The sequence below is a fragment of the Ptychodera flava genome, chromosome 2, assembly GCF_041260155.1.
Source record: "Ptychodera flava strain L36383 chromosome 2, AS_Pfla_20210202, whole genome shotgun sequence".
NCBI lineage: Eukaryota > Metazoa > Hemichordata > Enteropneusta > Ptychoderidae > Ptychodera > Ptychodera flava.
In genome coordinates, this window is record NC_091929.1 from 38,103,564 (window position 1) to 38,125,734 (window position 22,171).

Here is a 22,171-nt window from a genome sequence, read left to right on the forward strand (position 1 = left end):
ACCAATTAAGATTATCTGGGTGAACCCACTAAAAACTAAACCTGATTGTTCATGGATGAACAGTGCATACGTACAAGGTTTATCGAAAACTGAGAGAAAAATATCATCGCAAAACTAAAATAAAATCATAATATGCCATTGCATGATGTCGTCAAACACGTAAGAAGAACATCTCTAAGAAGCTGTATATACTCTCTCTCCCTGATACGCGACTGCAGACGGCTGCGAATAATTTATGTTGATCTATGATCTATGCTGTTAAGCAAATTTTATTGATTGTTATTTTATTGTTAAATCAACGTTTTAATAAAATGTGTTTCCTGGGTGCCAGCGGTTTGATCAAACACCACCATTATTGCACTACAAATAAGCAAAGGATTTCCGATGATATTGGTAATTTATTTAATTACGACGATTGTTGGAAAGTCTTGAAAGGTAAAAATACCTTGCTAAAACTATACGAAACTATCTAGACCCTCTATGTCTCTGTCTCCGTGTCTTTGTCTGTCTGTCTGTCTCATCTAAAGTATTGAAATCAAAGTATACTCTGCTCGGACGATGAATCACCGACCCATTGTCGGTCTCACACGTGAAGAGTAATCATCTGCAGATCTATTTATGTCATGTATGTTATTACCGATCGAGATTAATTTTGAGTATAAATTGAACAACGATTATTTTCCAAACCAGAAAAAAACGTTACTTAAAATTTTATCTTCCATGAATATTAAGCATTCACTGCATCCTTCATACCATAAACTCTTCAAATCACAAGGATTAACTATCACTGCTATAATAATACATTATCATTGTAACAATATAATGAAGACAAATGGCATATACATATAAATGTAAGATACATATCATTCTGCAGTCGTCGAGAATTGACTCCATCTTAACAAAACAGCTTAAAAATGCAATTTAAATACATTTTTACTAGCGTGTCATCTTCTTTATACTTGGTGCAGTGACACCAGAGATGATTTCTAAAGACGTTTTTCATTCTAAATTTGGGAACCTCGTTTTAAAATTATACCTTAGGTTAGTTTTTGCAATTGTCTTAACTATACCATATCATATTTCCTTGCAACGAGCCGTGTTGAACATTTTCAAGGTCGAACAAACCAAGGTACAAAGGAACCAGGTTCGGCAGGTGGAAACTGAAAAATAAAAACGGTAACCGTTATCACGGATAGCTCGATATTTTAAAAGCATTATGTCGCTTGTATAAAAGCGATAGCGTGAGTAATTACATTCGGGATTCATTTATTTCTATTGTGCTACAGACTTTCAACTTAAAGGTATACAGTCACCTGTAATCTAAATATGCCCAATTATGGCCAAAGATGCGTTCCTTGGTATTCAAACTGCCCATGTGAGGGCATTGTTTTTAAAAAGTGGCCACTCGCTTAAAGTCTGTGATTGGTTAGATTTTCTCCATCCATGGTAACTGTGGCAAATTTGGAACAGGTGACAGTATACCTTTAATCGATTAGTTTTTATCAGTAAAGCTATAACCTAGTAAAGCAGCACAAAGTGTGATGACACCTAACTATCGTCTAGCACGGATGAATATTAAAGGTTCATGTCTCTAGTATTTGACTACATTATTCACACGTCTGCCATTTTCGATTCCTCAATCAGTACATAGGCGACTATGTAACAACTTTGAACGCATAATGTTTTGACTGAACATTATGTATGAGCCCGACGAGATTAAGTTTCATTCGTTCCTAAGATACGTTCTCTCAAGTGTGGTGAATGAAAAAAAAAACCGTTTGGTCAAGGTTAAACGATTCATCTTGAAGGGGTTGCCTCATCATATCGAGCCGAAGTTGCATACGTTGAACCAACTTTCAAGAAATCTTGATATCAGGCAGCGTTTGGATATCTCTTTGCTTTTATTTTTAATCTAATTTCCTTTATGAATGAGGTAAACGTTCCCCGCTTCGTCTGTCTCACCATGCCTAACTGCCACCCCAATATATGTTTTCTCTTGCAAACGTAAAACCATTGATTGTGTCTCTGTGTCGTGACGGAATTTGCGTAGGTCAGGAAAGTAACTTAGAAGGCAAAACTACGGGAATGCGAAAAGTAATGATACCACAATAACGGTATTATAAAAGTAGCAAAGAGATGCGTAATGGTGTTCTGTTGTGGGGGGGGGGGGGGCGTGTTCGCTTGAAGAGAGCACTCAAAGAAATTAATTATGCTAAGCTAAGCGGCCTGGTTCTATTAAACATACACAGAGTCGCAACGGGTATTGTTTAAGGCGTGAAGCGGTTACGTATCCCATACATGTTCGCTTCGCCTCAGGTTGCTCTCGCCTCTCTTTTCCGAAGAGTGCCGACCATGCATCCTTCGGTAATTTTCGGATTTTCGCCAATTGTTAAGCGAAAGTATTTTCGGCAAAGTTTGTGTTGTTGTTGTCGTGTGGTGCTGAGCGAAATTGACGTGCTGGCGAAAACGGGAGTTTTTTGAGCTTCAGGAAAGTGAGTTTTACCGTTTTAAAAAATCCTCTCATATTTTTATGAATATATAATGAGTGTGTTTGAACCGAATTTGAAAGTCTTTTATCAATACTGTTTGTCTGGTTTTACTCAATGGTTTGCGGTCAGTCATACCGTCTTTTACACGTGCGTCAAGGAAGGACATGTTTATGAAACTGCTGGCGTGTTATGTTTTGATTGGCGTGAAGCAGTGTTTCTGGCCTGAGAGCTCACAAAGTAACTATAGTTGCTATCCGACTGGCAGTCACGATGCCATCTCGTCGTATTTTTCGCATAATCTCGTGCAATTATCAACCACAAACAAAGCCTCCAAAAAGTTTAACACCTTTGAAGCTCATTTTAATATGAAAAGCCAATAGTCTACCGAGACGACCATGGAACAAAAGGCATGCCGCGTTTCCAGTCTGTCTATATTTGTCTGTGACTGAGGGCAGGCCTTCTTAATAAATAATTTGATAAATATTAATTAATGATAAATAACTTGTGATTTGCTTTTTCAATTTACTGAGGCAAACTACATAATGCCTTGTCAAAGGCTAGAGTTTGCATTTTCAGACCCCCCCCCCCCCCGCCCATCAACGCCCGCTAAAACACAAAAACTTTTAGTTGTCATTAATAAACTAAAACTGAATATCTAAGTGGTTGATTGGTTGTCCGATGATACATACTACGGAATATCTTACAATATAACGGTGACCACTTCTCGATAAATTAAGTCCTATTTTCACTGCAATCAAACTGCAGACGTCACAGTTATAAAATGTAATGTGCTAGCGTATATAGGTACTTAAATCGATTTGGACAGATTTGGCATGTTGTGAATATCAAACGACAAAAGTGACAACATGTGAATTCAAATGACCAGTGCTAGTTTTCATTTCATCACTTTTTCTAGACGAATTCGACGAGGTGAAAAAGACTATCATAATGTAACTTCTCATTTTTATATAATCACGTTTTATTACAATAATATTGCCACTTATGGTAAGCTTGTTTTCAACTGTAACTTTATTTGATATCCAAGGCTTCAATTAGAATAATATAATGTTCTGTTACCTGTTCTGTAAAATCATCCTGGCAAGCCATTCGAATCGCCTCGGCAGTGGCCGGGCTGTCCAGCCGGAATATTCCGTTCAGTCCAGCATCTCTTCGGGCACTTGCGATTGCATCTTTAATGGCGAAGAAAACCGACATAGCTAAGAGCAAAGGAGGTTCTCCTACAGCCTGTGTCATGGATGTACACCGATAAAAACAAGAATTAAAAATAAAGAAATCAGACGGACAAAAGAAATTGCATGTATGTATTTATGGGGGATGTAGGTATGTACGTTACTGTATGTATGTATGTATGTATGTATGTATGTATGTATGTATGTATGTATGTATGTATGTATGTATGTATGTATGTATGTATGTATGTATGTATGTATGTATGTATGTATGTATGTATGTATGTATGTATGTATGTATGTATGTATGTATGTATGTATGTATGTATCTATGTATGTATGTATGTATGTATGTATGTATGTATGTATGTATGTATGTATGTATGTATGTATGTATGTATGTATGTATGTATGTATGTATGTATGTATGTATGTATGTATGTATGTATGTATGTATGTATGTATGTATGTATGTATGTATGTATGTATGTATGTATGTATGTATGTATGTATGTATGTATGTATGTATGTATGTATGTATGTATGTATGTATGTATGTATGTATGTATGTATGTATGTATGTATGTATGTATGTATGTATGTATGTATGTATGTATGTATGTATGTATGTATGTATGTATGTATGTATGTATGTTTGATTTCTATCCTTGACTAAATATCGCAGAACAGTTACAGAACAAAAGTATATTCAGTATTCAGAACTTCTATTACAGTAACTCGAGTTTCTTATATTCGCTTATTTCGGATTGACATCAATCTTTAATCAAACGATTGTGGTAAATAGAAGCTATGACTATGTCCAGTATTATGATTTTTTCCAGTAAGTTGGTCGAAATGCCTATAAGAAAAAAAAGTTCTCGTGTAAGCACTCACAGAATGATGTACAACCCTTATCATATAGAATATCAATGGTAATATCTCTGATATGAAAATATTGCTTCTGAGGGATATGTTTTATTAGATATATTTAAAATAGTAATGGCCAAGATGTAACAAATGTCATGTTTCTTGCTTTTAGATTCCAACTAAAGAGAGGTAAATCTTTAGTTTTCTGATGTGTATTTTTATTCAAGATAAAACATTATAAAGATATCACGTTTTGAACATATGTGTCTGTGAGTCTCGCGCAGTCCTCAACAGTTTAATTTTTTACAAAACTATACTCGTAAATATTTATTGCAAGTTTCATCTTACCTTGGAGGAAAATAAGAGAGCATTCTCATTTGGGCAGTTACTGAGTATTGACACATTGAATATAGAGGGCACGTCTCCAAATGAAGGAATTTTGTACATTCCCGGCCCCCTTGTTAGCAGCACTCCATTTGCAGAACGTCGAAGATCTTCCATTGTGAAGAGCCCATAGCCCTGCATGAAGGCACCTTCAATCTAGACAACATATCAGAAATGTGTAACAAGTCACGTAGTGATCAAATTAACACACGTGTTGTCAATTTATATTCTTCAGGTATTTTAACCGCCGAGTAAAATGCTGTTGATATGGTTCGTGTAAGAACGAAGGCAAGGCATAGGAGTTTCCGTAGATCAGACACAGTAATCATGGCTGAATGACTTGTTAACATAAGCTTGCATATCACTAAGATATCGTAATCATTGGCAAACGATTCGTCACAAATCTAAAATAAGCTTGCAGATCATCGGTATGACATACCATCAGAGACCGACATTCTTAGATCTAGATATTGGATCTATTCTAAAGAATGCACGTCTCACCTGGCCAATATCGATAGCTGGGTTGAGGCTCTCTCCGAGATCCATAACGATATCCGTGCGTAAAACACGATGATCGCCAGTAAGACAATCAATCTCAACTTCTGAGCATGCTGCTCCAACTGTGAAATACTTATATATGGCCCCGGGGTCATCGTCCCAGCTAAATTTCTTGACTGGTGTCCTAACAAAAGACAACAAGTCATCTAAATAAGTGGTTTTTTTTCAGTCATCGCGCCATCCGTAAGAGCACATGTGCTCTGAAGAATGAAGCTGCATCGGGTAAAAAATCGAATTTTCGATGACATAGCATCGGCAAAGAACACCGGAGATAATAGCTACCATTTTACCATTTTTACTTGAGTTAGACTGAAGGTCTTCAAAGTTTACAATATGAAGTCGATTTCTATGCTTGTTCTTGAAGGTATTACCGTTTTCTGGTGTCGTCAAAACTGTCGATGTATTGCTGAAATGCATGGAGATCCCTGTTATTTTTATATACCAATTTCACATGTGATTATCAATGAAAACCTTGGATGTGACTTTGAATTGTTGTTTCGCTTCAGTCAAACTGTCATATAAATTTCACTAAACATCATCTGTACTCTTACTCTAAACCTTCTGTAATTCGGGTAGGTCATTTTGATACAGACAGACGTTTTCGATACGCGGAAATTGAAACCTTCAATTACAGCATGGATGGTCATGCACATTTTGCATGAAAATTATTGTTTTCTAAGTAAGCCTCCAGCCTTTCTGCAGTGGTTCTGAAGGTTCTACTTCATCGGTAGATTATGGTTATCTACAGAAAGTGAGGGATTCTACAATTAACACTTTAAGTGCTGTAATTTCTCCCGCCAAAATTTTAGAGCAAAATTTTACAATTTTATGAAATTTTCTGTAATTTTTTGATATTTTTGGGCCAAGTGGACATTAAATTTCATTTACCACCGTTTTTCCTCAAAAGTTTGGCAAACTTCTCAGAAAATTGGCTTGGTTTTATTTATAAAGGGGACAAAAATAGACTTATAGCGTTAATGCTACCATACAGATGAATGAAGTTTCGAAAGAAATCAATAACAACAATTAAATTCAGCCAACGATTAAGGTACATATTTACGAGACTGTACATTTTCACAATGCCTTCCAATGAGCCAATTGTACTACTGTATTGTACACAATAATTGTCTCCTGAACATACAATCGTCTAGCTATGCAAATTAATTTTGAATTAAGTTAGCATCAGGTGATATTCCTCATTGATGCTTTAACAACGTAGGTTTTGTGTTTGAGTTTATCCAACATGAGGTTTTGAGAAAAAAAAACTGATATATATTATTTTGTGTATAGAAACTGAACACAATGATCATAAGTTACCAACTTACCTATAGAAACCAGTAGATGAAAGACAAGTCCTGTCAAAGTACGCAGCTTTAACCTAACATTATAAAAGCAAATCTTTATAAACATGGGTGTTACATGTTTCTTTAAAACGATAATATTTCTAAATATCTATGTCTAAAAGTCAATTAATGTTTATATGAATTAACGCCACTGGCCTGAAATAATAGGAGAAATCTACGGAATATGAAAAACCCGACATTTGGAAATTTATTACGTATGAGATAAAATTGTAAGAGGTTTATGTAAATCTCTTAAAAATCCATAGGGGATGTATATAGCCATGTATCCCATGAAGTAGGTCTGAGAAAAATTTGTGACTTCATATAACGTATTTTACAGACAAAAATTATGAAGATTTGATTTTTGTCCTTCAGTCAGTTTTCCTTCTTTTGTATTGAAGGACAATGATGACAAGGTAAAGGAGGTGCATTGTGCACACGTAACTTCAAATCGTTGAAATGAACTTAATGAATGGGAATAGATCTAGGGCACGAGGTCCAAATGACTTGATCTGTTGAGCAATACGCCGCGACTTATTTATAACGACTGTATATGTGATTGCTGTGAACTAATATTGCCATCTTACCCAATCTTCCCAAGAACCTTTGTTCATAAAAGGTTCCAGTCTTTGTAATATATTTTCACAAGCATCCTACAAAACAGATGAAACGTCTGTGACGAGATATATCAAATGTTCATGTTGTTATGCCAGCTTGTGCTATCATATTTACTAAAACCTGTAATTTAGTGTATTATATATATATATATATATATATATATATATATATATATATATATATAATGTTTATATATATATAATGTTTTATATATATATATATATATATATAATATATATATATATATATATATATATATATATATATATATATATATATATATATATATATATATATATATATATATGTAACCTCGTATTTTCCGCGGAACTGCATAACCTCTCGCCTTCGGCTCGAGGTTGCGCGGCTCCGCTAAAAACACTTGTATACGATGACGTCAAACAGAAAAAAATCCATGGGATTATATGTATTTATTCATACGTACTTAGGATGATATGATGAGTTTACATGGTCATTGTATGCTAAGAACAAGTTTACATAGTGGAATCTTAATGAAAAATGCACTTGAAAGAAGGCCGGCAGCATGTAGACGTAAGAAGGATCAAAAACTGGCAATATGTTTAAGAAATAAACGGTGTTATCTTTGAAGAATTTGAACATCTGCTTTGTGTCTGGTGTCCTTTCGCGAACCATTCCCATAAGGCAGATGCACTGATACTCTCACATGATCCCATATACACACTTATTACAAATACAGATTTCTGGGCTTTCAGAGAATATATTATTTAGTTGGGTCATGAACTATGCAGAGAATCCATTGTTTGTATCTACCCAAAGCTTGTCCTGGAATCTTTACAGAAATCATGATGCAGAAAAAGTAAAATATAAAATTAATGTGCTTACCCGTACAGCGTTACCATTTAATTCTGACGACAAACTGCCAGCTGTAGGTTGTGAATTCGGTACCTTGCTTGTATCGGTGTGATTTATGAAAATTTTGCTTGTAGGAATCTTCAAAATGCTACTTGCAACTTGTATCATCTTGGTGTGCAAACCTTGACCCATTTCTACTCCACCGTGGGATATTAAAACCGAACCATCTGCATAGACGTGCACTAGTGCTCCAGCCTTTTGAATGATTAAAAACAAAAGTTAAATCAATATATCAACAAGTCTAAGAAAAAGCAGTCAGAGCATTTGGCGCGGTCTATGCTAAAAAAGATTAAAATGCCTAGGTGCTTTTCTGTGCAAAGACGCCCTCATGGAGAGAGCACGTCAAATGGTTGGTGCTGACAAATCAAAATGTTAACAGTTGTGAATTGCTACGTCACCCACCAATGTCTACCTGCCAGTATAGGCAATAATGTTTCTCATTTTAGGGGAGATCGCCAACATGATTTTTGAATATGTCAGGTCGAAGAAACGTGTCACGTAAAATCATCAGTATGAACATCCCATCAAGGTGATGTTATGGAGTTATACTGCTCCGACCTGTAATCAAATCTCGTGAGGAACAAAAGAGTTTGAATACTAGGAACATGGAGGTCGGTTATTTCAATTTCTTCACTTTGAATTCTCGTAAATCTCCCTGTGGATGGGAAGATAATTGCATAATTTTGTCTGATGACGTTTCCGCGCTTACACCACAATATGGAATCTTCTTCTGAATTTCATCAGCCATCTGGACTTCTTCCAGCACTATGGCGAAGATCCCTTTCTTATGGCAGTGTCGAGGGAAACCCGTTTTCCGCAATGTACGCCCTCTGCTGGGTAATGGAGGGTATGAGATTGAGGCTGCCTCTAGAGAGGGATTTTGACAGGGCTGCCCAGACATTAAGTCAGGCAGACAAGACATATTTTATGAAGTCATACAGAAAGTCAGAAAGTCTGACAGTAAGTCAGTAAGTCAGACAGTAAGCCAGTGGGAGTAAATGCACCATGGAATATATCCTTCCTTTTTAAACAGACGTGACAAAAGGCCTTATACTTTATGAGCGTGGCTTGAACAAGGACGGTTGGGCAACAAATCGCTTGAGTTTAAATGCACGTTAGGTATAAAATCAGTTACCTCTAGCCAGGCGTATATTTTTCAAATACCCTTTAGTTTCTTAAAGAGTCCTCGACTCTGCATATCACAGATATGACTCCCAAACAGAGAGATAACTGGTTTGTTCCCCCTTATCATGCACGAAGCAAGGTTTCGTGCATGATCCCTTGCTTGGTTTGTAACTGTGAAATTTACAAAACTCTGCCGTGCGTCTTTGGCTGCAGAGCTCTTTAAAGCTCACTTTAAGCCACTAGCTGTTTTTTTTTCGTTTCCCCATTGCTGCACTTTTGGTAACATATTACCATCGGATGTTTAATTAGAATGGGACCAGCGAAAAAACGAGGATCTGGAGGGGTATTTTTGGTGCATTTCCCCCTACTACTAATGTTAATAAAAGTCTGCCATACCACAGGGGATTGAGGAATAGAGGAAAAGGGTCATCACCCCTCCCTCACTTACCCAGCCCTTGGTCCTTCTCATCAGAACGATGTTGAGTGGCTTATTATTTTGAAATAAGGCCAAAAATGGGTAAAGTGTTCCTGAACCAGCCTTTCCTGCGCTACTTTCAATCTTTGCATAAAGGGGGAGTTTACTGGGGTTGATTTTTAACAGAATGATGCGTTAGCTTTGGGGGTTGCTTTTATTTACAAAAGTAGACAAACATAGTAGCGGCAGTTTCAGTCTTGGGCTTCGTCAAAAGTATTTTGAATCATGGTGCAAAAACGCCCATCTGGTGCTTTCATCATGTGATACGGTAGGTACCATCTTCCGATGGGTATGGAATTGTTCACTCACTCACGTTCACACTAACATTCACACATTGTTTACACAACGGATACTTAGTACATACAATAATGCAAATGCATATAGCTGTAGCAAATTATATCTCATTAAGGCCAAAAAAAAAATTTAAAAATTGTTTCTCATCCTCGCGCGCGTCGACTTAGACCTGCCGCGTCAACCTTTTTTTACTGCTCATGAGGTAATAAAATGCAAAAAATAAACGCAAAAACACGTGACGATCGTGCATAACACAGTGCTGTATAAAACAGAACTGTAAAAAATAATTCTGAACTGTACACATACGTCACTGTAATATTAAACTGTTAAAACTGTGCATTGCTGTACAAAAAGTCAAACTGCAGAACTGTTGCGCTACGCAAATACCTTAGCAACACTGCTGTGCATTTATCTCTGCATACATTCATGTTGTTTTCATGTTTTTTGCACGTTGTTGTTGATCGTTGATGAGAAACAAAATTTTATTTTTCTTGGCCTTAATTGATATAATTTAAATTTGCACAGAGAAGGACTTTTAACATTTACAAATATATTCAAACCCCTCCCTATGTACGATTTTCTCTCTCTCTCTCTCTCTCTCTCTCTCTCTCTCTCTCTCTCTCTCTCTCTCTCTCTCTCTCTCTCTCTCACACACACACACACACACACACACACACACACACACACACACACATATATAAATACCTGGTTCATATGTCTTGCAGCTATCCCGACTGGGTATCTGACTGGGCAGATTGCTATTCCTCTCTTCTTCCAACGATTGTTGCTGGAAAAGACAGTTCTGTTTTTACCGGTTTTGACCGATTATCGGTAAATAGTAAACTTACGTTTGTGCTAAATATGGTTGAACCTGCGGGAAATCAAATTTATCAATGGTTTTGGCGTCATAACGATGGACAACTGAAGAGAAAACTTTGCATATATTTCGTCGTTGGTAGGCGACTCATTTCGAAATCGTTTCCTTTTCGGTAAACCCAAAACGGCGAACAACAAATGTTTGGTTGCTTTGAGACAGAAACTCGTATTTTATTTAATAAGTCTACTTTTGATCCCTGAACTAACAACCCTTCCTGCATCGTATTCCTGTAAACCGGCTCTTAAAGTATTGAGTACGATATGCAATGTAATAGTCAACTGGTGAATTCTTATTTAGACCAACATTAAGTAAATGGCACAGATGTTTACATGGAACAGTTATTTCCTTGTTTCCCAGGGAATAACTGACGAAGGGAAAACATTTCATATAGTCATGGACTGAGAAAAAAGTTCTTTTGAACATGATTTACAAGTATCTTTTCATTATTACTTGCCAGCTGTTCTCTGCTCATTAGTGGTTCCATAGTTTAAAAATATAATACTACCTATTAAAGATGCTAGTCTCTTCCTTACGACTTCTGAGATCGCTATCTTCCACACATTTCGTCCACATTTTTGCAGAGAGTGGTTTAATGTAACAGGATGATTGTAGTGGGTGACATCACCATCTTGATACATATTGATTTCACGAACCTAGATTAAAGTTGCAGAGAAACAATGACTTCAATAATTAATTCCATGTACACAATAATCTTTACGGCCCTGATACGGCTTTTGCGGCCCGAGGTCGTACTGCGGAAGGGCCCGAGCATGCGAGGGCCCGTACGCCCTACGACCAAGGCTGTGTTTACAAATGGAAAGTGTGTGGATAGCAACGCGCGTAGCAACCAGAATCGAGGTAGTTCAGAAATGTAAGCGATTGTCAATAATTGGGCACCGGGCCGGGGCTGACACTTTAAAAAATGTGCGGATGTGAGGGCGCTTTCTCCCACAGCTTTACACAGGCACGTGAATGTAGGTATATGATAATACTCCAACGTTTTTTGTCTGTATTTTAATACATAAGTATACATGCCAAATGTGTACATGAGAGTAAATTCTGTTGTATTTCTATCAAAATCACAAGATCAGTGATCAATGAAATATTGTAAGATTCATTTCCAAAAATCGGCTGACACTCAAATATTGGCTTTGAATTTTCTAAATTATGTCTTTTAAGGAAGAATACGCATTGGGGAAAGACATCGGAACTCTCAATCTTTTACGTTTTGTCTTCCTCCAGTGTAGGTTTGTTTATGAAGCTGAGAATGTAACTAAGGCTTTCATGGGGTTTTTCTTTAACTTCTAGTGTCGGGAAAAAAGGTTGCATGGTGACCCTACATTTTGATTCTTAACTTCACTATTGTTATTGTCATTTTCTATTTGTCCTTGGGCGTGGTAAATTATTCATTTACCTCGAATGATACTGATTATCGGATTTTTTTTGATGCGTGCACTTGACTTCAAAAGATAATGGTTTGAATGGTAGTAAAGAAGGGGTCGGGAATCGTTTCAAGGGTAGCGTTGTATATTTACGTATGGATATGGCTGCTGCGATGATGGGTGACCAGTGCAATTACATCCTGATTGCGTTACCACGGCCGCTACATAGTTCAGTGAAAACCACTGCTCATAGTGATGTGCAGGATACATTTGGCCCGGATGTTGATTATGTTGCTAAATGCTGACACTGCTTGACAATTTTTTTCCCTTAGTGAGAACAGTGAACGTCGTAATTGGTTAAATTGTGAAAAAAATATCAAAGGAGAGGGTTTATAATGAATGCACCTGAAACGTTATTTTATTACCCAAGCAAGATGGAATTCCAAGCTAACTTTGAAAGTCACTATAAGTGGATACTTTGTTTGAGTGTGAATACCACAGAACTAAAGTGTAAATCATAATTAATGTGAATTATCCAAACATAATATAGTAAATCATATGGACACAAATTTACATACGACCTGTCAAATAGGAAGACTTGTAACTTTCAAGTATACTGGATGCTTATGGCTGCCAATGAAATAACATCGCTTGTTACAAAATGAATGTGAAATCTAAAGAGGTAACAAAAGACTCATCCACACAAAAGTAACAACACTTATATTGTAATTACATACCTTTTCTTGACTTATCCCACATACGATTGCAATATCTGTTATCCATGTTTCTGTTACAACAAATGCTAGTGGTGTGCCTACAGCACGAAAGGCTGTGCCCGCTGGTATGTTGGTCCGGCATCCATAACCCCTGGCTCGTACGCAAGGTATGTTATACGAGTTGTCTAAACACAACATTGCTCGTTCCAACACCTGCAAAAAGAGTGTAAAACTCATAGTGTAGGGCTTTCCCAATGGGCAGACTACCAATACTTATTATAAAAAATACGATTACATGAGAAAGGATTTACTTCAAGGAATTGTTAAATTTTCTAATTTTGAATTTTTAATGACTATAGTCGATCGACTGAGTCACCCTTTAAGTCAAATGATCAAACAAATTACTTCAAGGTAATAATATCTAACACGATTGGAACTAGTTTTGGATGAATGGATCTTCATATATTTCAAATTTTTCAAAAATGTTAGGTGCCATATAGCTGAATGTTGCAATATTACAAATTACTCATAAAACAGAGTTTAACTTAAAAAGGAAAGCAGATGAGCTTACATTTTCAGATTAAACCGACATAACCTTACCACCCAATTATCCGAAATAGTACATCAGATAGATGTTTTGTATTTCTAATCCTCCGGCCACTATAATCAATTCCAATCGTGTTATCTGTTACTAAAGTTTCATGCATCCTACAATCATCAGACAGATAAAGTGGAAGGCTCATAGCCCAAAACTCTCTTTTTATATCTTTCGGACGTACCATTCTATTTTTAGCTAGTGTTAAAATTTCATAAATGATATTTGTTTTGGTGGCGACATTTTGAAATCATCGTACTACATTTCTCAGCATTGATAATATGTAGCTTTTCAAATATACAAATGTTGCATCGCTTGCTAATGCTAGAGTAGCTCGATGTTTTGTCAATATTTAATCACGAAATGTCAGAGACTTGGTCCTTGCTTTTTAAGCTCCATACAAATTTTGACACCTCTGTACTATTTTGTATTTTCGTTACGGAACGATTGCATGTGGCAAGTAGCCCGAGCGCCTTGAAGGTATTAATACTCTGGCGGATGTAAACCTTCTCTCTGTTGTCGTCCGTACTCCATCTTCGGCTCGAGTTGTGCGGCTGCGCGAAAACACGCTCGTATACGATGACATGAAACAGAGAAATATACCCCGGGAATATAACACGCGCACAGAGACCACACAAACACATGCATACATACATACATACATACATACATACATACATACATACATACATACATACATACATACATACATACATACATACATACATACATACATACATACATACATACATACATACATACATACATACATACATACATACATACATACATACATACATACATACATACATACATACATACATACATACATACATACATACATACATACATACATACATACATATATACATACATACATACATACATACATACATACATACATACATACATACATACATACATACATACATACATACATACATACACACATACATACATACATACATACATACATACATACATACATACATACATACATACATACATACATACATACATACATACATACATACATACATTTTCACAAACTTATATTCTCTCTTTAGGCTTTTTTTACTTACGAATACTGAGACGATATTGAAACAGCCCACGTTTAGGTACATCTTTATATCAAGGGCCTTGATGCGACCGTTGTTTGAACAGCCAACCTTATATTTTACCAAAAGTGGATGTCTCGTTCCTGTTGAAGACATGTCTATGTCACGATCCAGCATGCACCTCACTGGTATACCAAGCCTGAGAATTTGAAGAAAATAACTTGATCGATTAAACACCGAATAATTTCGCTCGTAAAACATCGTTTACTCGGAGCTAGAACCTGTGCATAAAGTCATAATTCAGAACAATCGCTCGCAAAATAATTTTACAAGATGGCGTCATGACATATTGACAAGCAATCTCAAAAAGGCCATTATTGATTGAGTTATTATGTAAGAGGGAAATGATTGATTTTTAAATCATTTGGAACTTTATCATCACAAAGGTACAGTATTTTGATATTGGTATTAAGCATGCCTATCTTAAAAATGGATCACAATGGCGATAGTTTCAAAAACTATTGTCATTTAACGAACATTACCTTTAGGAAAGCCATTTTAGCAATGTGTTCATCACCTTGACTGGGTTTGAGAGCTTTGCGTGCCAGTGTGTGCTTTATCGAAATCGAAAGTTGTGTGCAGGAAGAGATGTGTGAAGCACTGCTCGGTTATTTACCTACTCCATTTCAAGGATAGGGGTTAAGCCAAGCTGTTCTGACCGCAATCCTTTGCTAGGTAACTGGGTGCAGTCCGCTTGGCTTTTCCATCTAATAGGGAACTAACTGTGTGGATAGTTTGCTGATGGGTAAATTTATTCTGTTCCTGATTGTATATAAATTCTAGTTTGGCGATGTACTCAGTGCTTTGATTCAGTTTGTGTGCGCTGTATGATAGCAAGTATGTATGCGCGACGGCTTCATGAAATCAACAGCATAATTATGTTACAGCGGGTATGTACAAATTAGGTACTTTTTGAACTTTCTTTTTTAGGATGGAGGTTTAGAGAGCAGTTTTTGCAACGACGTCTTCGATAATTATATATGAGTCACTAGAAAGTGCATGTTGTAAAATCAGAGCTTATCGAGAACTATACTGAATTCACTCAGATATTGAACCTAGTTTTTCGGAGGTAGAATTCTGTGCAGCCGAATGGTTTTGATCGCTGACTTCTTGTTGGGTGATGAGGGGGCATACATGTAAGGTTGATATATTGTTCAAATCTAATATCAAAATTTGGTATTAGCAGAAGAATGCGTTTCAAAAACTGCTGATCTAGTTTTCCTGGTCTATGCCGGTTCTGATCCTGGCATGTACGGTTCCTGCTTAGGGCAATTCACTATCAAAAGGCTACTTAACAGCGCCCAGCGGGCACCAAACTTAACAAGTTTGCCAAAAGATATAGACTAAAGACCCTACCTGTGAGCTGCTACAGCTGCCATAGCGGACAATCTGAAAGAGGAAGACTCTTTACAACCAAAACCACCACCAATTCTCTTCACACGAACCGTAATTTTATGTTTAGGAATATTAAGAGCTGTCGCTATATCCTCCTGTAATGTAAAAAGGACGACTATAAACCTATAACGTTCACTTAAAAGAATATGAGATACATTTTAACGTCAATTAGATTCTACCCGTCTGAAGGATATTTAGGTGACATATTGATTCGTCATAGAGAATGCCAGGCATATGAAAATACGACCAACACGTGGTTCAGGTTACCACTGTGCTTCGTCGGAAAATACATTCTACCATTGAATGTGGATTACACATGAAATGTACCATATCCTATCAAACGTAATAACTGCCTAAAAGTGACACAAAGTAATGTTGCCTTGAGTCATACTATATCGTCTGGTGTACTTAATATATGCTGTCCTGTTGTCCATGGTTTTCTTCAAGATTCTCTATTATATTTAATTTGTTGTCCTCGACATGTAGCATGGTACTTCTGAAATTACAACGTTGACTTGTGGATAAAACTTGCTGACCTGTGCATCTTGTGCATTTAGCTTGTTTGCTTGTGCATTTCACATTTCGTCTTTTGCAATTTACTTGTTGTTCTGTGCACTGAACATGTTCTCCTATAGTGTAATTACAATGTTGTCCTTGGGATTCTTTTGTCTTGTGCATTTATATAGTATAGTGGTGCGAATTTAGTATGTAGTCTTTAGCGTTTAAATTGGTGTCATGTGCATTTGCAAAGTTAGCTTATGGGTTGAGCATTTTCTGTTGTGTTAAGGATGTCATGTTCATTTAACGCGTTGCTCTGTGAATTTGTCGTGTTTTCCTTTCTTTCGTCGATGATATCTATATTATTCTCGTATGAGCTTGTCTTGGACTTCAGTATGGTTTCCCACGCAACTACAGTAACGGCATTTCGCGTCATCGCAATTTGTAAGTGATAGTATGTGCGGCAAGGTTTGTGTTGTTGTTGTCGTGTGGTTCTGAGCGAAATTGGCGAGTTGGCGAAAACGGGAAAATTTTGAGTTTCGTGGAGGTGAGGTTTAGCATTTTAAAACTTCTTCTCACGTTTTTAGGAATATACAATGAGTGTGTTTGAAGCAAATTTGAAAGTCTTTTATCGATACTGTCAGATTTTACTCAATGGTTTACGGTCAGTCATATCGTCTTTTACAGGTTCGTCATTGGAGGAAGTGTTTATGAAACCGTTGGCGTGTTATGATTTTAATTGGCGTGAAGCAATGTTTCTGCCCAGACAGCACACAAAGTAAGTGTGGTTACTACGCGACAGGTAGCACGATGGCATCTCGTACCATTTTTCGCATAATATCGTGCAATTATCAGCCACGACCGAAGTCTCCAAAAAGACTAACATCTGTGAAGCTCATTTTAATATGAAAAGGGCATAGTTTATCGAGACGACCATAAAACAAGCGGCGTATCGCGTTGCTAGTCTGTCTTTCTATTTGTCTTTGGTTTAATTAATGTAGAACATTATTAAGGTAACTGTCCTTCATGACCTTGATTTCAGTTAGTCGTGTTTGGAATGTTCTGGAAATTCAATTAGTCATGTGTTTACTTTAAGTGGAGATATTTTGGAACAGCAATTAGCATATCAATAGAAGTTCTTGTTCTTACATTCTCTTATATAACCCTTAAAGTATAAATACCGGGACAGCAGACTTGCCGTCAGACATTTGGGATCGTGTCTCTGATGTGTTACTTCAAGACTTTGGAAACTCCAGCAGTATTAATTTCAAGACTTTTCAAGACCTTCACAGCAACGCTGTATTTATTCTGCGGTCTTTGTGCAACTTCACGTCTGCAAGCGAAGGACTGCATCGGTCTGTTTTACTATCTGACTGAAGCTTTAGTGCCGTCCCAGCTTATAAGTAGCCTGTAAACTTTTACAGTTTGTATTCTATCCCTTGACTTAGTGATTAGTTTTATTTTTCATAAAAAAATTCGTTTAAAAGGAAATTGCTGAGTCCACCTTTTGTTCGTTTGCTGTCACGTAACAATACAAATTAGAGCATTTGGTAATATGCTTTCAGATAATTCATAGTTTTAGCTACGGAAAAGCAAAATTACTGAATTATTAACTTGATTTTATAATATTTGTTTCTTCTGAGAACGCGACGAAGGAAACTGCACAGTCAAGAATAAGACACTATTGTTTAATCGATAAATGTCACAATTATCTTAACCTGTTTGAACTTATGTATTTACCTCATAGTAGATGTTTTATATTTTTATTCATTCAGTAAGTGCCTTGGTTGTTTTTTTTGCCTAAAGTGTCTGGTTAACTCAATTATTCTTGAAACGAGTGCTCCTTTTTTGTACATTGTTTCCATAAACTTTTGAACTTATGAATAATGCCAAGACTGTTACCAACAGCTATCAACATTTTTTAATGTTTTGTGGGCTGTTCGTCCGACAGAAATTGATTACATTGCGACATCGGTTTTTTTAATAGTGCCAAAATTATTAGTGACAACTTTCGAGCTTTTGAATGTTTTTTCGACAATCAAGAATTACCATGATTTTTTTTAACTTGCAAAGATTATTTGTAACAACTGTCGATATAGCTCATCGTGTTTTGCTAGTAATGGAGTTCGATATAAATCGTGTGTAATTTAACATAAGTGCAATTTGTCAATGTGGACATATCAAAAGTACAATATCTGAGCTCTGTTCAAGCAAACGTTTGATGCAGAAGACATTCTATCATTAAGTTCTCGTTTCTATAGTATTTTTTTCGTAAATATAGAATAGTGAGGTGGTTTAACGACAATATTGTGACTTTACAATACAACAACATGGTAAATGCAAGTGACAACAGGTTAAATACAGAAGATTTACACTGAGTGTAGTTCACATAAAGCAGTTACGCCTTTTCATAAGCATCTCAACGCTAAGTGGAACAGTACAAAGTGTTCCTTGTTAGTTGAGCAGAGGCATTTGAAGTAATTAAGAAATACACTGCCAACATGTGCATCTCTTCTTTATAACAACTTAGTTAGGTATTATGGAGGTTATTGATTGTTCAAAATTTACATGTTCTTATCCATGAATAAACATGCCGTTTCTGATTTTCAGAAACCTGTGGTAAAGACAGTATTCAATGACACTCAAATGCAAGCTGTTGTGTTTGCAGTAGGAGCGATTAAAAACCGTCGGATGGCACTTTTGTCAAACATATTAATTGAAAGGTGTACTCTGATGTATCCTTGCTGATTTTGTCCAATTTGGTAAACTCAATGACACAAGCATGTACATCATTTTACGACAATACGATCCAGCTCTGGCGACAGGTTGTCATTGATATCATTGTTTCAGTCCAAGAATACTCAACCATGCATTGGCTAATTTTGGATGAGTGTGAATTGCCTTGAAATTTCGATGCTGAGTGGCTACCAGTCATAGATGATATATTTTATTACAATTTGTACTACTTATCCTGATATCTCAATAGTCTCATTCGTATTACAAATCTGAACCCCACAACATCCTATCGGAGGGACAAGTATCATCATCATATCAGCCATGCATCATTAAAATTTGATGTTTTAGAAATACCTTCGATTGCCAAGTAAAATTTGCATACACTGTATTGAGGCTGTTGATGAATTACCAAACAGTGACTCTACTTCATACCTAAATACGGGGGTAATAAGTAATATCAAAGGTACATCTGCAACATTGGTCTCAATATTCGGAAAAGCACATTCTTATTACAAATCACTAACCTCTTAATATCAAAAGGAAGATATAAGAAATGCAGGTAGCCTTGCTTTATAGAGCGTTTCGCCCTTTTCACAATTTTCGTAAGGTATTTAAATCAAACGCCCTGAACGCTTTTAGCTAATTCGAGTTATTCTTTACAATGGACACTTTGGTTTATCAACAGTTTGGTCGTTTAATACCTGTACTATTGATGGCTGTTGAGTGCTTGAATCTAACTCTATTCCATTATCCTCAGTTGGGATTGCTCTGGTAACCTGGGTCTCCAAATAAAAATGTTCCTGGCCACCAACTTTCATTTCGCCCTCGATGATGTGGTCTGAATCTTCGAAGCCCTCCTGCACGCATCCCCTTTCAATCTTCCGTTGCAATTCATGGAACTGTTCCTTTGCAATTGCATCCTACGCACAAAACATAAGCCAGAGTGATTTCAATGATGTTGCTAAAATTTTATTTTTTTAAGGTAACCTCCATTAACATCGCACGATAAACTAATGGCTTACCTGGATAGTTATGACGGGTTCCAACTCATCGTAATTCACAGATACGAGTTTGACCGCTTTTTGTGCTATTTCATAACTGTCAGCAACAATTACTCCTATGGCTTGGCCAACACACATAACCTAAAATGATGGGAGAAAGTTTGGACTTATAAACAGTACCACAGCTCTCTTCATTGTATGTGCATTAATGGTTACAGCAGTTCTACGATATGTCAATATAATATTAATACGGAGAATGAGTCAGGACATTGATAATCGTAGAAGTTGTAATGGTGTAATCAGATTACTTCTACTACAGAAGCAAGCATATGATAGTGATAACTGCGGTTGGTCTCTTTTGGGTCGGAAGAAGAATTGCCTACCCATGAGGGAATTGGCCGGCACAAACCATGTAGGTAGACTAATCCCCTGAGAGCGGAAAAATTCCGCATTACCGAATTAACGGCTTATGACTCCCAGAGAGTAAATAAACTACCGATCAAGTAGAACAAAAGATCACAATGTTTATGAATATGACATCACCCGTGATATTTGTAGAGCAATCACCGATTGACAGTCAGTTCACACCTCAAGTAAGGTATCTTTTCATATGGAAATGATTTCGAACCTACAGCGTTTGTGCCGGGGAATCTTGGCATGCCGTAAAATATTCTTTCCGAAAACCTGGAGTCAAAGTAAGGCAAGGTACTTCTTTACAGACTCTAAGTTTGCACTGTCTACTTGGAATAACTTTATTCTGCGACTTGCAAAGGGATTACTCCGTATGAGTAAGAAAACAACAGAAGGGCAAATAAAACATCGTCACACACGTCCATTAATAAACCGAATAGTCTGCTTTCTCCACATGAATTCGTGATCTTTAAGCGCCTCTTGATGGGTTGAAGTTAGGTTAAATTAATTTCATGTTCTGAATAAATCAATTACTAAACGGTGCGCGCAAAGAAGTAAAACTAAGATGTCAAAAATGTATTAGTCATAGCAGAATATATCGTATCACTGTGATTTTGAAAGCAGCCCGTCTTTGTTCAATCAAAACGGCATCTTACGAATCTTAAGCAAGACTGATCTTGATAACCAGGAGGCATTTCTCACAAAATACGGCATTGAAACCAGCTGGCTGTAATTTGCTGAGAAATATTTGCATAACTTGCACCCTTGGCTTGCGACCTGAAATATATAGTATTAAATGGTGCCCTAGGCTTATTCAGACAACTCACCTTTTCCGATGCAAAAAGTTCGAACCCTCCTGTATGGTTAATGATGTTGTTCCCAGGTACGTCAGAATGTGACACAAACGCATGCACACCTTTCACAGCCAGTGCGTCCTTTGCATCAACTGACCTGAAAATATGCAAAAGTTTTCGTACTGATCAGAGGAAGTTTCTAATGTCTTCTGACTACTTTGAAAGTCATTTCAATGATATATTACACATGATTTTATGTCAGTGATAAATTCTTTAGTGGCTTTTTTAATGTCATGATTCAATAAAATAAGATCTTGTTCCCGATGCTGTCTCTCGCCCAGTTTAAGTGATGTATGTATTCATTGCTTCGATATAAAGTTTGTGTGCGATGTGTGATAGCTGAGTGTGCGA

At 36.7% G+C, this 22,171-nt stretch overlaps 1 protein-coding gene across 1 annotated transcript in view; it reads right to left on the minus strand.

Moving 5' to 3' along the window:
• Positions 1–954: 954 nt before the first annotated feature.
• The window catches only part of LOC139150001 (xanthine dehydrogenase/oxidase-like), a 42,611-nt gene continuing 21,394 nt past the window's right edge, over positions 955–22,171 (minus strand). Inside the window, exons 18-32 of the mRNA XM_070722144.1 lie at positions 21,794–21,917; positions 20,577–20,696; positions 20,256–20,474; positions 16,282–16,415; positions 14,890–15,064; positions 13,234–13,425; positions 11,565–11,767; positions 10,943–11,024; positions 8,314–8,538; positions 7,419–7,484; positions 6,814–6,866; positions 5,432–5,612; positions 4,895–5,086; positions 3,567–3,734; positions 955–1,160 (exon numbers count right to left, since the gene is read on the minus strand). Of these exons, the coding sequence (XP_070578245.1) occupies positions 1,110–1,160; positions 3,567–3,734; positions 4,895–5,086; positions 5,432–5,612; positions 6,814–6,866; positions 7,419–7,484; positions 8,314–8,538; positions 10,943–11,024; positions 11,565–11,767; positions 13,234–13,425; positions 14,890–15,064; positions 16,282–16,415; positions 20,256–20,474; positions 20,577–20,696; positions 21,794–21,917 (2,185 nt within the window). The 3' untranslated portion in view covers positions 955–1,109. The remainder of the gene's footprint in view (positions 1,161–3,566; positions 3,735–4,894; positions 5,087–5,431; positions 5,613–6,813; positions 6,867–7,418; positions 7,485–8,313; positions 8,539–10,942; positions 11,025–11,564; positions 11,768–13,233; positions 13,426–14,889; positions 15,065–16,281; positions 16,416–20,255; positions 20,475–20,576; positions 20,697–21,793; positions 21,918–22,171) is intronic.